Source organism: Xyrauchen texanus, chromosome 4 (genome assembly GCF_025860055.1).
Source record: "Xyrauchen texanus isolate HMW12.3.18 chromosome 4, RBS_HiC_50CHRs, whole genome shotgun sequence".
NCBI classification, from domain to species: domain Eukaryota; kingdom Metazoa; phylum Chordata; class Actinopteri; order Cypriniformes; family Catostomidae; genus Xyrauchen; species Xyrauchen texanus.
In genome coordinates, this window is record NC_068279.1 from 15,480,354 (window position 1) to 15,494,498 (window position 14,145).

General features: G+C 40.5%; 1 protein-coding gene across 1 annotated transcript; it reads right to left on the minus strand.

Moving 5' to 3' along the window:
* Positions 1–2,990: 2,990 nt before the first annotated feature.
* Positions 2,991–12,968, minus strand: LOC127643193 (macrophage-capping protein-like). The gene is made up of 8 exons (XM_052125819.1): positions 12,776–12,968; positions 12,151–12,305; positions 10,823–10,984; positions 5,289–5,438; positions 4,946–5,032; positions 4,097–4,229; positions 3,919–4,010; positions 2,991–3,108 (listed from the first exon to the last, which is right to left on the minus strand). The coding sequence occupies exons 1-8, from the start codon at positions 12,966–12,968 to the stop codon at positions 3,043–3,045; spliced, it is 1,038 nt and encodes a 345-aa protein (XP_051981779.1). The 3' UTR covers positions 2,991–3,042.
* Positions 12,969–14,145: the final 1,177 nt, after the last annotated feature.

Genomic DNA, 14,145 nt, shown 5'->3' on the forward strand with positions numbered 1-14,145 from the left:
TCACACGACCATATGCACAAGTGCAACAGTAGGTGAAATTCTTGTGTGCAGTTCCGAGTAACATAGCAGTCATGACAGTGACGAGACATATACCAATTACAGTAAACAACATACTTACACAACACAATTTACATATCAAATGTACACATACTTACACAACACGATAATTATATACAATGTACAGTAAACAATACACACAATATAGAATACACAATATACAATACAATAAGTAAAGAGTATATGAAATATATATATATATATTTCATATAGGAGAATATGTTGAGAGTCCAGTGTGAGATTATAGATGAATAAAGTGCAGTGCTAATTATTGATCGTGATAGATCAAGTGTTCAACAGTCTGACTGCTTGGGGAAAGAAGCTGTCATGTAGTCGGTTGGTGCGGGTCCTGATGCTGCGATACCGCCTGCCTGATGGTAGCAGTGAGAACAGACCATGACTCGGGTGGCTGGAGTCTCTGATGATCCTCCGAGCTTTTTTCACACACAGCCTGGTATTTATGTCCTAGAGGGAAGGACGCTCACCCCGATGATGTTTCTGGCAGTTCGCACCACCCTTTGCAGGGCTTTGCGGTTGTGGGTGGTGCTATTGCCGTACCAGGCGGTGATGCAGCCAGTCAGGATGCTCTCTACAGTACTAGTGTAGAACCGTGTGAGGATGTGGTGGTTCATTCCAAACTTCCTCAGCCGTCTCAGTAAGAGGCGCTGGTGAGCCTTCACAACGGCCTCAGTGTGGACGGATCATGTGAGTTCCTCAGTAATGTGGACACCGAGGAACTTGAAACTGCTGACTCTCTCTACCGGTGCTCCATTGATGGAGTATTTCGCAGTAGCCGGTGTGTAAGAATCATTCACTATAGAAACAGTGATGTCTGTATCCAATGTGGAAACTCCGATAAAAGGTAAGTACTTGAGTTCTGTAATAAATCAGTCTGTTGTGTCTCTCAGCATGAGCCTTAATCCTGAAGTTGTCCATTTAAAGCTATTTCCTAGCTTTGGTAATGTAGTAGTAATTCGAGCAATCACAGAGTGCAGTTCTATGTAAACAATGACTAAGGATTCACTTTACATCACCAACTGGCTCATATTACACACAAAAATTATCTTTTGGCACCACCTGCTGGATAACATATGTAATTTCAAAAATAAAACCAGTAACTCCTAACAGATACACTCCTAACAGCATGAATGGAGTGATACACACACTGTGAAGCGTCTGAGTGTTGATGGTGTCACACTATCAGTGCTCATGGAACATCTCTCATCTATTCAGATTCGAGGGCCGGAACTAACTGTGGTATATATATTTATATATATATATACAGCTCTGGAAAAAATTAAGTTAGTTTATTATCAGTTTCTCTGGATTTACTATTTATAGGTATGAGTAAAATTAACATTTTTGTTTTACTTTATAAAGTACTGACAACCTTTCTCTGAAATTCCAAATAAAAATATTGTCATTTAGAGGATTTATTTGCATAACCCTGATTTTCAATCACAGCTTTCATGTGTCTTGGCATGCTCTTTACCAGTCTTTCACATTGCTATTGGGTGACATTATGGCACTCCTGGTGCAAAAATTCAAGCAGCTCGACTTTGTCTGATGGCTTGTGGCCATCCATCTTCCTCTTGATCACATTCCAGAGGTTTTCAATGGGGTTTAGGTCTGGAGATTGGGCTGGCCTTGACAGAGTCTTGATCCAGTGGTTCTCCATCCACACCTTGATTGTTCTGGCTGTGTGGCTGGCGCATTGTCCTGCTGGAAACACCAATCCTCAGAGTTGGGGAACATTGTTTGAGCAGAAGGAAGCAAGTTTGCTTCCAGGATAACATTGTAATTATATACAGTAGATATTAACTTTAAGAAACGTTAAGCCTAAACTGAGACCTGAAACTGCAGTTGTTTCAGAAGCTGTTTCAGAAGCTTACAGTAGAGTAAGTGCATACAAATATATGCTGAATTGGCAAAATAATACATTTCATGTCCAAATTTAAAACAATTTCCCAAAATTTAAAATTCTCTCATAATTTATTCACCCTAATGCCTCCCCAGATGTGTGTGACTTTCTTTCTTCTGCGGAACAAAAATCAAGTTTTTGAGAAAAATATAGCTGTGTATGTCCATACAATGCAAGTGAATGGTGACCAGAACTTTGATTCTCCAAAAACCATATAAAGCCAACATAAAAGTAATCCATATTTACTGAAGCAACATGTTAGGTGTGGGTGACAGATCAATATTTAAGTATTTTTTTTTTACTATAAATCTCCACCTTTGAACAGCCCCAACCAGTAGGTGGCGTTATGTACACAGAATGTGAATCGCCAAAAATCGCTTTTGTTCTGCAGCAGACAGTCATAGACATCTGGGACAGCATGAGGGTGAGTGAATGTGATACCCACCTATTTGTTTCTTAGACTAATAATAGTAAGGGAACTGCTGGACTGGCTGAATTAGTCAATGACTGGAGGACTGCAATTTTCCACACATTCATGGGTGGGTTCACCAATTTACAGTATCCTTTCCAGTGATTTATTTGATGTAGAGGTTGATGTAGAGGTCACCTTAGCCTAGCAAACATGCACCTGTCCTAGATAAAGGATGATCACACAGATGATCATACTTGGTTATATAAGCATTGGTGTGCGATGTCCTGTATGCATTGTATTTGAATTAGGGCCAATTTGGTGCTCATTCTACAGAAGTGGTTGATGGAGGTCATGTGATTTAATAAAATCTGAATTTTGAACTCAAAAAATAAATAATCAAAAACAACAACAACTGACTGTTGGGTTATAGACTTTTTTTTTTAAATGCAAGATGTAACGTATGTACCAGAAAATTAATAGAAATGCATACAAAATGACAAAGGGCCTTCTCATTGCCTAGGATTAAACAGCAATCTTTTGGCTAACAGCAAAGAGTCTTTACAGGCAGGTAAAATTACACATGGCTAATATGCTATGTGGTTATACAAAATTAGTCACAGTTTCTATGCACCCCATATCTTGGTATGTGTATTTAACTCCAGCTCTTGAAAAACTGTTTGAAGAGGACAGATTCACGGCCTTGAGGAAGAATTTCCACCTAAGGACAAGAAGGAAAGCAGAAGACTGCACTGTAAAAAATGTAACTGCATTTTAAGCAGCTTATGGGATTCTTTTTTTTTTGTTAGACCAACAGTATTCCCCCAACTGTTGTCCCAGCTAGCCTAACAAGAGTTGTTTGAACAAACAATTTCATATTGAACAATGTTGCTGATTTGCAAGTTCCCAGCATGCATTTTAATATGAATAAATTATGCGGTTAGTGTTATGGGCTTACTTTTAGCTGTTTACTGACTTCATTTTTGGTGATGTTGTTGTTTTTTGGTGTTACTGTTAGTTAATTGTTGTGTGGTAATGTAAGTATCTAGTCTTGTGACTTAATGAGATTTGTTGATTGTCACCATTATTGAGGTTTGTGTGTAAAGGGGTTGCGCTCTATTGTGTGTTTATGCTAAACATTTGAATGTATTGTCTTGCCTTGCAAAATATAATTCTCTCTTCTGCAAAAGATTGCAGTTAACTTTACTTAAATGGTGACAAAATGAAAGTTCTTGCAATGTGAGTTGATAGTTGAGTGAACATAAAATCAGTAGTTCTCTTAACAAGAATTTTTGCAGTTGGTGAAAAAAAAAATTGCATTGATTAAACAAAAGCATTTGTACTGAGCACATTTGTTAAGAAAAGTCCAAATTTCTCATGCAGTCTGCTGCCATGATATTTTGAGATTACACAAGATACATTGACATTTTTGTTCTCAGACACACTATGGTAAAAGATGCCCTATGACATCATAGTTCTGTAACCGAGAGTAGAATTATTATAAAAAATTTTTTACTGCTACTTAGTGTACCTGTGTTCTCATCCTGGGATAGTTCATTTTTGTGATAAACTCATCTGCCACCTTCAGGGCAACTCTCTTCTCCTCTGCATTGGCGCCATTCCCTGTCAATCAATAAATAAAGGCAAGGACTTTTTATGTGGGACTTTTTCAGTGTTTCTCACTGTTTTCTCTCAGAGACACAATTTACCTTTCCAAACATAGATCTTCCCATTAGACCCATTGTCTAGTATGAAGCAGTCATCCTTCCCCAACAGCTCTTGACCGAAAGGTCCTCTATCACACAGTGTTGTCAAGGTCATTTGGCCTGTTGCATTAGACACCTGAGAAAGAAACATTGTGAGATATTATTCTTTCCCCTTATATGAATTACATTTGAAGCCTAATACATGATCTTTTTTTCCGATTAACACATTTTATTGATTCTCACAATAATAATAATTTTTTTTTTTGTCCAGTTCCTCTGAAATTTCCTTTACGTCAGAATTACTGTCCTCTCATCCAAACATACAATAACTAAATTAACATATACACAGTTCATTAATACGACATATCAAAATAAATCATCTAGGTAATCATACAGTGCAAGACATTAGTACAACATGTCATCGTTGTCTACTATACAAGTTGTCTAGGTTACTATTGTAACCTCTGTTCCCTGATGGAGGGAACAAGACGTTGTGACGTTGGGGGCAGGACATGCAAATTCTGTCTGCCAATTTCTCATTGGCCTTTTCTCAAGTTCAGAGGTGCGCGAGGCTCTCAAGAGAGACCCCTAGTGTCGCTTATTCCACACACGTCGAAGTGACCGACAGACAGGGAACACATAACATTATTTTAAGTGCAACATCTCAGTTTCACAGTACAAAACCTTGGAATGAAAATAGACTTGAAAGTCTGTGTCGGGACATAAGTTTATACACATCATGAAGCACACGGTGGCTATCACCAATCATATTACTTGCTATTCTAAGTACCCTCTGCTCATGATCATGTCGAAATATCTCTAAAACAGGGGCCACTACAAGAGAGACCTGACCTTGAAAAGTGAAGCAGAATTAGAAATGTCTGCTTCAGTGTCTTCTTCTGTTGTGCTGTCCTTCAGAGCTGGGATTGGACCAAGCACCTTTCAAGTAGATAGAGAGATGCTGTTAACTTTTCTAGTTATTCATTTACAATGGAGTCCAAAAGTCTGAGACCACTAGTCCCACTATAAACTGCTTCTGTTTTGCATTCTTTTCTAATTTAATACAACATTTGTCAATGTCCTTACAGACTTTTGGACTTTTACAGACCTAAGAAACTTTGCATGAATGTACAAATAGTGCCATTTCTTTCTGGTGAAAGTACATTAGTGTGAATGTTGTGTGTGTGTGTGTCACCTGAACCATCTCTAGTGGTTCCTCTCCTTCCGTCACATCAATGATGTGAGATTTTCCATTCCTTTCTGTGTCTCTGATCAGCATTGCAATCTCACGGACCTTCTGTCGCTCAAACATGTTGGCTTTGGAACCGCTCCATGCGACTATGGTCTGAGAATATACACACATTTTGTTATATCCTCTCACCATATAACTTAATGTAATATATGTAATATACACATGAAATAACTATGGTGGGTTCAATACACAACAAAATTAGCAAAGCAAACAAAGCTTGAAAAAACAACAAAATAAACCACATCAAAACTATATGATGTGGTTTTTCTGCTTTGCTGTTGTTAATTTCCATTATGTTGTGGCTTAATTTTGTTGTTGTGGTTTCATTACGTTGTGTTTTCAGCTTTTATTTGCTTTGTGAAAGCTACGTCCACACTAACACATTTTCATTTGAAAACGCATCCTTTTCTCTATGTTTTGGCCTTATGTCCACACTGAGGCAGCGTTTTTGTCAGCGAAAACTGAGCTTTTTGAAAACGCTCTCCAAATTTGAAAACACTGTCTTCGCGTTGTAGTGTGGACTGGGAAAACATCTTGGTTATGTACTTAAACTTGATTCCCTGAGATGAAAGGAACGAGACATTTTGTGCTAACGCATATGGGAATGTCCTTCCACACGACCTTGTTGAAACCTTTCTACAATAACGGCAATATTCTAATATTGGCTATCTCCAAGCTGTCCACTATAAAAGCAGAAGTTTGTGCACCACAAACCATTCCTCTGAATTTTGTGACTGAGGGACAAGGAGCATATCGCTCGCACCTCAGAAGAACTCTGATTCTTGTAGTGTGGCCAGCGTTCGCAATGTCTCGTTCTCTTCATCTCAAGGAACCAAGGTTTTGTATGTACCTTATGACTCAGTACACTTGGCATGCGTGCTAACACATATGGAGAACAGAATCCCATCATGCCGCACTACACAACACAACCTTCCAGAGAGGAAACATGATGCTGCAGTCCTGTGGGATGGCGACCGACAGGAGCATGCCACAAGTGAGTGACCCTCATGTTTGGCCAGGAGGGGAGCACTCAGAATGAATATATGAACTACAGTATTATAGTATGAATTAACCCCTTCACGAACCCAGTTGGGTAGGGAGCTTATTTATAATGAAAGTGCTTGTGACTTAATGGTAAATTACAATGGGCCGGTGCAGGCAGTTGTATTAACTGATGGGGAGCCCGTACCTATGGGGAGAGGCATAAGTATATGTTTGGCAAATGAAATAGCAAGCGCTCTAAACAGAGGACTTTTGAGAGAGACGTTACGTCTAGGTTGTAAAACCTTGCGAATGTGTTTTGAGAAGACCATCCTGTTGCAAAACATATCTTGTAAAGACACACCATTTTTCCATGCCCATAAGGAGGCTATGCCTCTAGTTGAGTGTGCTTTAACACCAATTGGGCAGATATTTCTCTATGACTTGTAAGACAGGGCAATCGTATCAACAATCCAGTTAGAATGTCTTTGCTTGGAGGTGGACATTTCTTTCGTGCATCCATAACAAATGCCAGGATTGTTCCTCATCCGAAATAAATGGAGGAGGGAAGAAAGCTTGAAGGTGAACCACCTGCGCTCTGAAGGCCGTGGTTAGAACCTTAGGCACATAGACTTTTTTGGGTTTGACAGTTGCTTTTGAAAGACAGAGGCCAAACTCCTGATTTTGTATGTTTGCTAGGCTAAGGTGTCCTCTACATCAACCTCTACATCAAATAAATCACTGGAAAAGATACTGTAAATTGGTGAACCCACCCATGAAGTATATGTAAGTCACTGACCCGTTTTACTGAGGCCAAAGCCAGCAGTAGTGTGGTCTTAATGGAGAGTCTGCGCAAATCAACAGAATCCAAAGGCTCGAAGGGGGGCCCTGCAAGTGCTTCTAGGACCAAAGTTAGGTCCCAAGTAGGGACTGTAGCCGGCCAAGCTGCATTTCATTATCTTGCTCCTCTATGAAACTTTATGATTAAATCATGCTTGCATATAGGGGTGCTGACTTCAGGCATGATACGCAGATAGAGTCGCCACATAAACTTTGAGTGTTGATTGAGTGGGTCCTGCGTCTAATTGCTCTTGAAGAAATATGAGAATTTCATGTATAGGGCAGTTAACTTTGCCATGGAAAGACACCAATCAGTGAACACATTCCATTTTAGAGCATAGAGGTGTCTCGTGGATGGAGCTCTGACCTTTAAAATGGTGTTCATGACTGAAAGCATCAGTTCTGATATGTTTAGCGTAAGGGCCACAGATGCAGGTTCCACAGCTTGGGCTTTGGATGCCAGATTGTGCCTTGCACCTGAGAGAGGAGATCCCTCCTCAGCGGTATTTCCCATGGCAAGCTGTATAACATCTCTATCATTTCTGGAAACCATGGCTGATTGGGCCATTTCGGCACAATTAACAGAAATGTGTCCATGTCCACTTGGACTTTGCTGATGACAGAATAAAGGAGGCACACAGGGGAAGCACATACTTGCGTTTCGCTGGCCATATGTGGGCCAGCATGTCATGGTAATATGCGTCACTACTGTTGTGTTGTCCGAACAAATCAGAATGTGGTGATTGACAATATCAGAATGAAAACGTCAGTTTGAACTGATACAGACACCGAAGAATGGTCTGTACATGGGCGTTCATGAGGTGAGCACTCATGAACTCCTAAAAAGGAGATTTACTGGCTGGGGAAATGTGTGCTTTTCGCCAGTTGACATTAGACCAGATTTTCTATATTGCAAAGCAGCAAGTCTGTGTTTGCTCAGTTGTGCCTCTGATTGGCTAGTAATAACCAATCGCTGAGGTAATTCAAAACATACCTTCAATAGGGCGAGTGCCACGTCGATACATTTCGTGAACATGTGGGGAGCCAGAGACAGACTGAAATTAAGGACTTTAACTTGATACGAAGTTCCCTCGATCGCAAATCTAAAAAGCTGCCTCTAACGCTGTGTAATTGGTACATGAAGCACATGTCCTTCAGATCTATTGACGCAAATCAGTCCTGAGGATGGATGAGCGATAAAATCTGTTTCTGAGTTAACATTTTGAATAGGCGCGTCGCGAGCACACTATTTAAGCACACGCTTCAAGCACAAGATTGAAGCGTCTCAGAACTAGAATGGGCCGAAGCCACCCTTCCCTCTCCAGAATGAGGAATTAACAGCTGTTAATCCCACTGTGTCTGTCATGGTCTGTGCATGCAACACTGGCATAGGCCTATTGTGTGGTCAGACCACAGACTGTGCTCGATCGTAGTTAAAACCAGCTCTGACACATCCGCGTGGACTTGCCACGCATTCTTGCAGTGGGACAGTTGGCTTCTTAATTAATATGAAACAACTTCTGTCGTGTTCTTTGCAAGAAGATTGTGCATTTTGGCTCATAACAATGGCGCGTCTTCGGACAGAACCGTTGAAGACAGAGCACCACTGAAACGAGGTGGCTGACGTGCAAACTTGATCGTATAACCATGTTGATTGTTTTTTGAGCACCCAGTCGGAATGCCAGTAAGAGCTCGCCACGCGTCCACGTAATGGGACAGAGGGCAAATTAGTATGTTCATAACATGATATAATGCACCGCTCACCACTGGGATGTGGTTGCACATAATGTGAGGCTTTGAAGTAGGAAAGCACTTTATTGAAAAGTGTGAGCATCTCATGCATGTGTAACGATCGCTGTGATCTTTTTTCAATCTTTTTAATTCATTACAAGGTTGTTCAAAATATGTGGGCTTTGAAGTGAGAAAGCCTTTATTGAAAAAGTATGAGCATCTTGTACGAGCGTTATACTATTTTTTACAATCTTTGTCATTGGGAAGCAGTTGGAAGCAGCAAAGTAGCTGATGTGTGGGCTTTGGAATCGGAAAGCTCTTATTGGAAAATAGTGTGAAACATCTCGTGTGAGCGCTGTACTCTTTTTGCAATCTTTGTATGTTCATACATGATATAATGCACCACTCACAGTTGTGCATAATGGGCAAAGGCAGCTGGTATGGGTTTTATAGCTGGGCACTGGACCAAGACAGAGTGAGAATGAGCCGGTTGTGATAAATTACTGCTCTGTTTTGGCATAAAATGTCTCATAGCCTGTGATTGTTGCTGAGTCGTGATGTAGCGCTCAGCAATTCTATTCACAGAGCCTCTGAAAAGGCCGGCTGGAGACACCAGAGCATCAAATAGAGCAGCTTTTCCCACGTCATGCATTTCCGTGAGGGTCAGCCATATGTGACGATCCAAAAACACCAAGTTGCTCATTAACTTGCTAATGGCCTGTGCAGTGACTTTTGTGGTTCGCAGCACTAAGTCCATAGCTGTGCAGAGCTCTTTGAACGGCTTTGGATTGTAGCCTTGCTCCTCCATTTGTTAGAGGAGCTTAGCTTGGAAAACTTGGAACACCGTCATTGCGTGGATTGCTGAACTAGTTTGGACCAGCCACTGAGTATGCTCTTCCAGCCAGTGCGGACGTTAATCGACATGACTTAGAAAGATGAATGGAGAGTGAGTTCCATGCCCTACTACTCACCGGGCATAAATGTGCCACTACCGCCTCTTCAGTCCACATTGCACAGGATGTAATTGCTGTGCGGGCGAGCTGAATTGGGAGCGCCAGGATTTTGACAGTTAGTTATGAACTTCAGGGAAGAATGGGGCAGATCTACAAGACGGGGTCGCTTGATGGCATTCGGACTGCAGGAACCATTCATCAAGGCGAGATTGTGTAGGTTCCTCTGGAGGAGACCATTTGATGTCAAGCTCTTCGACCGCCTTTGAAAGGACATGAAGCATCTCCTTGTCAGTGTCGTATACACACTCCTTGCCCTCACTGGGGGGAGGGGCGGTAGCATCATCCACTGACCACTCGCCTGATGCAGCGAAGGACATAACATTGTCATCATAAGTCTAAAAAGATAAGTACAGATTTAAACTAAATCCAACAAAGAACTTCTGTACAGTATTCCTCATACACAGTTGTAAACAGCGTTGCACATCCGGCTGTGTCGCACGTGTATCAGTTCTCATTAGTTTCAAATGCCAATGTGATTACGTCACAAACGCATAACGCTGCAGAACAAAAGCATGATTTAGAGTTTAAAAAGTACTTAAATATTTATCTTTTTCGCACCAAATGTGATCGTGTCGCTTTAGAAGACATTAATTTACTAGCGGGTGTCAAATGGATGATGTTTATGCTGACTGAATGTGTTTTTGAGCATCAAAACTTGCATTTTAAGGACCTACTGAGCTTAGGTATTTTCTATTTTTCTTCAAATCTGTCCTGGTGAAGAAAGAAAGTCATACACATCTGGGATATCATGAGGGGGAGTAAATAATGAGATAGCTTACATTTTGGGGGGAACTATCCCTTTAAGGTCAAAACTGCAGGTTACCACTTTTTACAGAGTAAGAGACAACATCATAAAATTTGTAATTGGCCTTTTACTGTTTTGATTATTCACACACACATATACTCACACACCTCTCCTATATCAAGTACAAAACAGTCTCCTTTGTTGAAGCTCCCCCAGCTAAGCTCCACCTCTCTGGCTCGAATGTTTTTCTTTCCTTTGACCTGATACAGATGAGTAACTGGGCCAATCCTGGACCTGGCACTCTTGAATCCGGACTCCACCCCTCCCTCCTTAAATAGAAGGAGAAACCAGTGAGAGCGTGTTTCTATAGTGTACAATCTTACATCCTTGGCCTTTTTATTGTTTTATTTCTATTGTGCTGTTGCAAAATGCAGTAACTATATAATTTTTCAAAATTGAGTTATGACCAAATTCAGGCCTCTTAGACTCTGATCTTTCCCATGACGGATGAGTTTAGCTCAACTATGCTCAGACTCGAATGGCTTGAGACTATTTTAAATCCACATTTGACTGGACAATCAAAAAACTGCCTATTAACACTACTCCGCCCACCATTGTTGAGACCAAGCTAAAGACAGCCACAACAAATTTCTTAGGGGTCAACTGCTGGTCAAATAAAGGCGGGCATATTTGAATTTTTAGCGATGGGGCAGAGACATTGAACAGGTTAACGGGTTAAACGTTTCATTGGTTAGGAAAATAGAGAACGGAGAGTGATTATTTTCACTCCAATAATCTGGTGGAATAGTCTGTGTTGCTGCAGTAGCTCAGAGTATACCGAAAAATTATTTTGAAGATGATTGGTAATGCTGACAATACGGGTTCAAATCTCGCTTTCTGACATACTTTTCCCCATGTCTCCATTCTTAATTTTCCTGTAGTTCTACTTATGAAAAGAAATAAAAGTGATTATTCACAGTGATTTGGTCACAGTAAAGGTTGAGGTGTATAGAGAAGAGTTTGATCTGGATAAAATTAACCTTGGTTTTCCTATAGTAATATTGTAGTAACCAGGTTTTTTGGCACAAACTGTAGTTTTTAAGCAATGAACCATGGTGTTTCAACAGTAATATGTTTCAAATATAGTAACCATGTTTAATTTTGTGGTTATTATGATTTTATTACAAAATACCATGATGATCCTATGGTTATTAAAACCATGGTTAATTTTTGTAAGGTATGGTTAGGTTTTGGTTGGCATATGGTGTCTGAGGGAATCTAAATAAACACAATAAAAATGCTGCAGTGATGCCACTATACTGTATATTAGTATTTAAACAGGGGTGTAACAGTATCTGTCACTATTTGCTCTAGAGTGCAAATAACCTCATGCCATCAGAAAACTATGACACCATTTTTCTCTGATTCAGTTTTGACATTGTTGCTGCATTTTGGCTTTGTATATCAGTATTGCTGTCCCTCCTCTCTCTCTCACCTTGTAGCTGACTCCTTTCGGAAAGAGTCTCATGAATTCAGGTGACTCGTAGCCTTGCACCTGTCGGTGTTGTACTGGCTCTCCACCCAAGTAGCTGTCTAATTGAGTGGCAAGCATGGCACAAGCACCCTGCTCATCCCGTGATGACTTTTCACCTTTAAAAACATGTGATTCCATAACATTCCAATGTTAAAACATGTATACAAACAGCACCCGAGGACCCTCTGTTACTTAAAGGGACACAGTAGTTACTTAGTCTCATGTTGTTCCAAACCCATATAATTTTTTCTTCTGTCGAACACAAAGTTTGGCAAGTTATATTCATTCACCATTAACTTTCATGCTATGAAAAATGGAAGCAATGAATGTGGCTGTTACTGCAGCTAACACTCTGCCTAACATCTCCTTTTGTGTTCTACCAAAGAAAGACTTTAATATACAGTTTGGAACAACATCGGGATTTTCATTTTTGTGTGAACAATTCCTTTGATTAGTACACTATTTTAGTATAGATAATTTCTATGTAGCACATACAGGTTCATAATACATAGTAATTGAACATAACAAATCCCCATTTATTCTCAAAACAGCTCATATAACAATTACAATTACACACATTACACACCCATCCACATGTGCAGGTCACTTCCATTCTTGCCCCAGTTGCTGAGGACAATGTATGCATCTCCGTTGTAGAAGATACCCTGCTGCAATGAATCAAGAAGCACAGCCTTCATCTTCTCCACCCTCCAGATCCACATCCCAGGCTCTCGCACCTCTGGGGTAAACTGTCTTGTCGCTGCCCGCAGATTAAGCATCTTGCTGAGGGCAAGAAAGAAAAAGAGATATGAGTGTGTGCAAATGGATGTTGAGGGACTGATAGGACTTTATTATGTGAAAGTCAACAGGTGAAGAGAGGAGGAGGAGGTGAAATAAGAAAAGGGGGAATGAAGCGAGGAGAAAGCAAGACTGGATAAGAGAGAGCGACAGAAGGGAGAGTGTATGTATTAGCAAAATAGAGAAAGAGATAGAGAGAACAAAAAGATATAAATAAAAGGGGAAATGATATGAGGAGATTCTTAGATATTGTAGTTGAAGAATTATACAACATTTAAAAACAGGATATTTGGATGAGAAAGTTAGACAAGTACAAAAGTAAGAAAGATAGTTTAGGGAGTGAGATTGTGGGAAAGGATATAGAAAGTGGAAATATGGAAAAAAAAATATGTGTGATGGAGTGGATTAAAGAGAAGAAGAGCAGTAGACAGTGGAACAGAGCAAGAATGATGATGGGCAAGCCTGATCCAGACAGCAGAGGCGGGACCCTTCAGGTCATGGGTCAGATATGGAAGCAGAGCACTGGATTGCATGCTCCATTAGAGACACACAATAGGAATGCAGAGGGAAGGTGAGAGCAGAGAGATCAAATAATAGAGCTGTAAAATGAGATGCAATCATGCCATACAAATAATTCATAAGGCCAACTGTTGCACAGCCATTCAAGACACACATCAACATACAGCCAGCCACGTACACTAAAGGCAGACAGACAGATCAACAGAAGAGGTTGTCCCCCAGTCACTATGTTTACACTGATTATATAATCACATTAGCCGATCAGATGTGAGGTCACAAATAGAAACTAACCACTTGAGAGTTACGCATCATCCGACTGTAAGTGGTCTCACATGATTGATGGTAATATCCAAAAAGTTGTAGCAGTTTCTACTCCACCTTCTTTCAATTCCATATTTCCATGATCAAATCTAGTATTAAGAGTAAAACAGAATTCTAAGAAAGTGAGAACAAAGGGTAGCTCAGCTAGTAAAGACCCTGACTACCACCCCTGGAGTCGCGAGTTCGAATCCAGTGCATGCTAAGTGACTTCAGCCAGGTCTCCTAAGCAACCAAATTGGCGTAGGGAGGGTAGAGTCACATGGGGTAACCACATTGTGGTTGCTATAATGTGGTTCCCTCTTAGTGGGGCACGTGGTG

What these genes read in the sequence shown, in the direction of transcription:
- LOC127643193 (XM_052125819.1), bottom strand. Translation starts at nt 12,968, where the DNA reads ATGCTTAATCTGCGGGCAGCGACAAGACAGTTTACCCCAGAGGTGCGA. An exon ending in CGAAAGGAGTCAGCTACAAG is followed by an intron (nt 10,985 to 12,150) that starts GTGAGAGAGAGA and finishes CTTCTATTTAAG; the next exon opens with GAGGGAGGGGTGGAGTCCGG. An exon ending in AACCACTAGAGATGGTTCAG is followed by an intron (nt 5,033 to 5,288) that starts GTGACACACACA and finishes TCTACTTGAAAG; the next exon opens with GTGCTTGGTCCAATCCCAGC.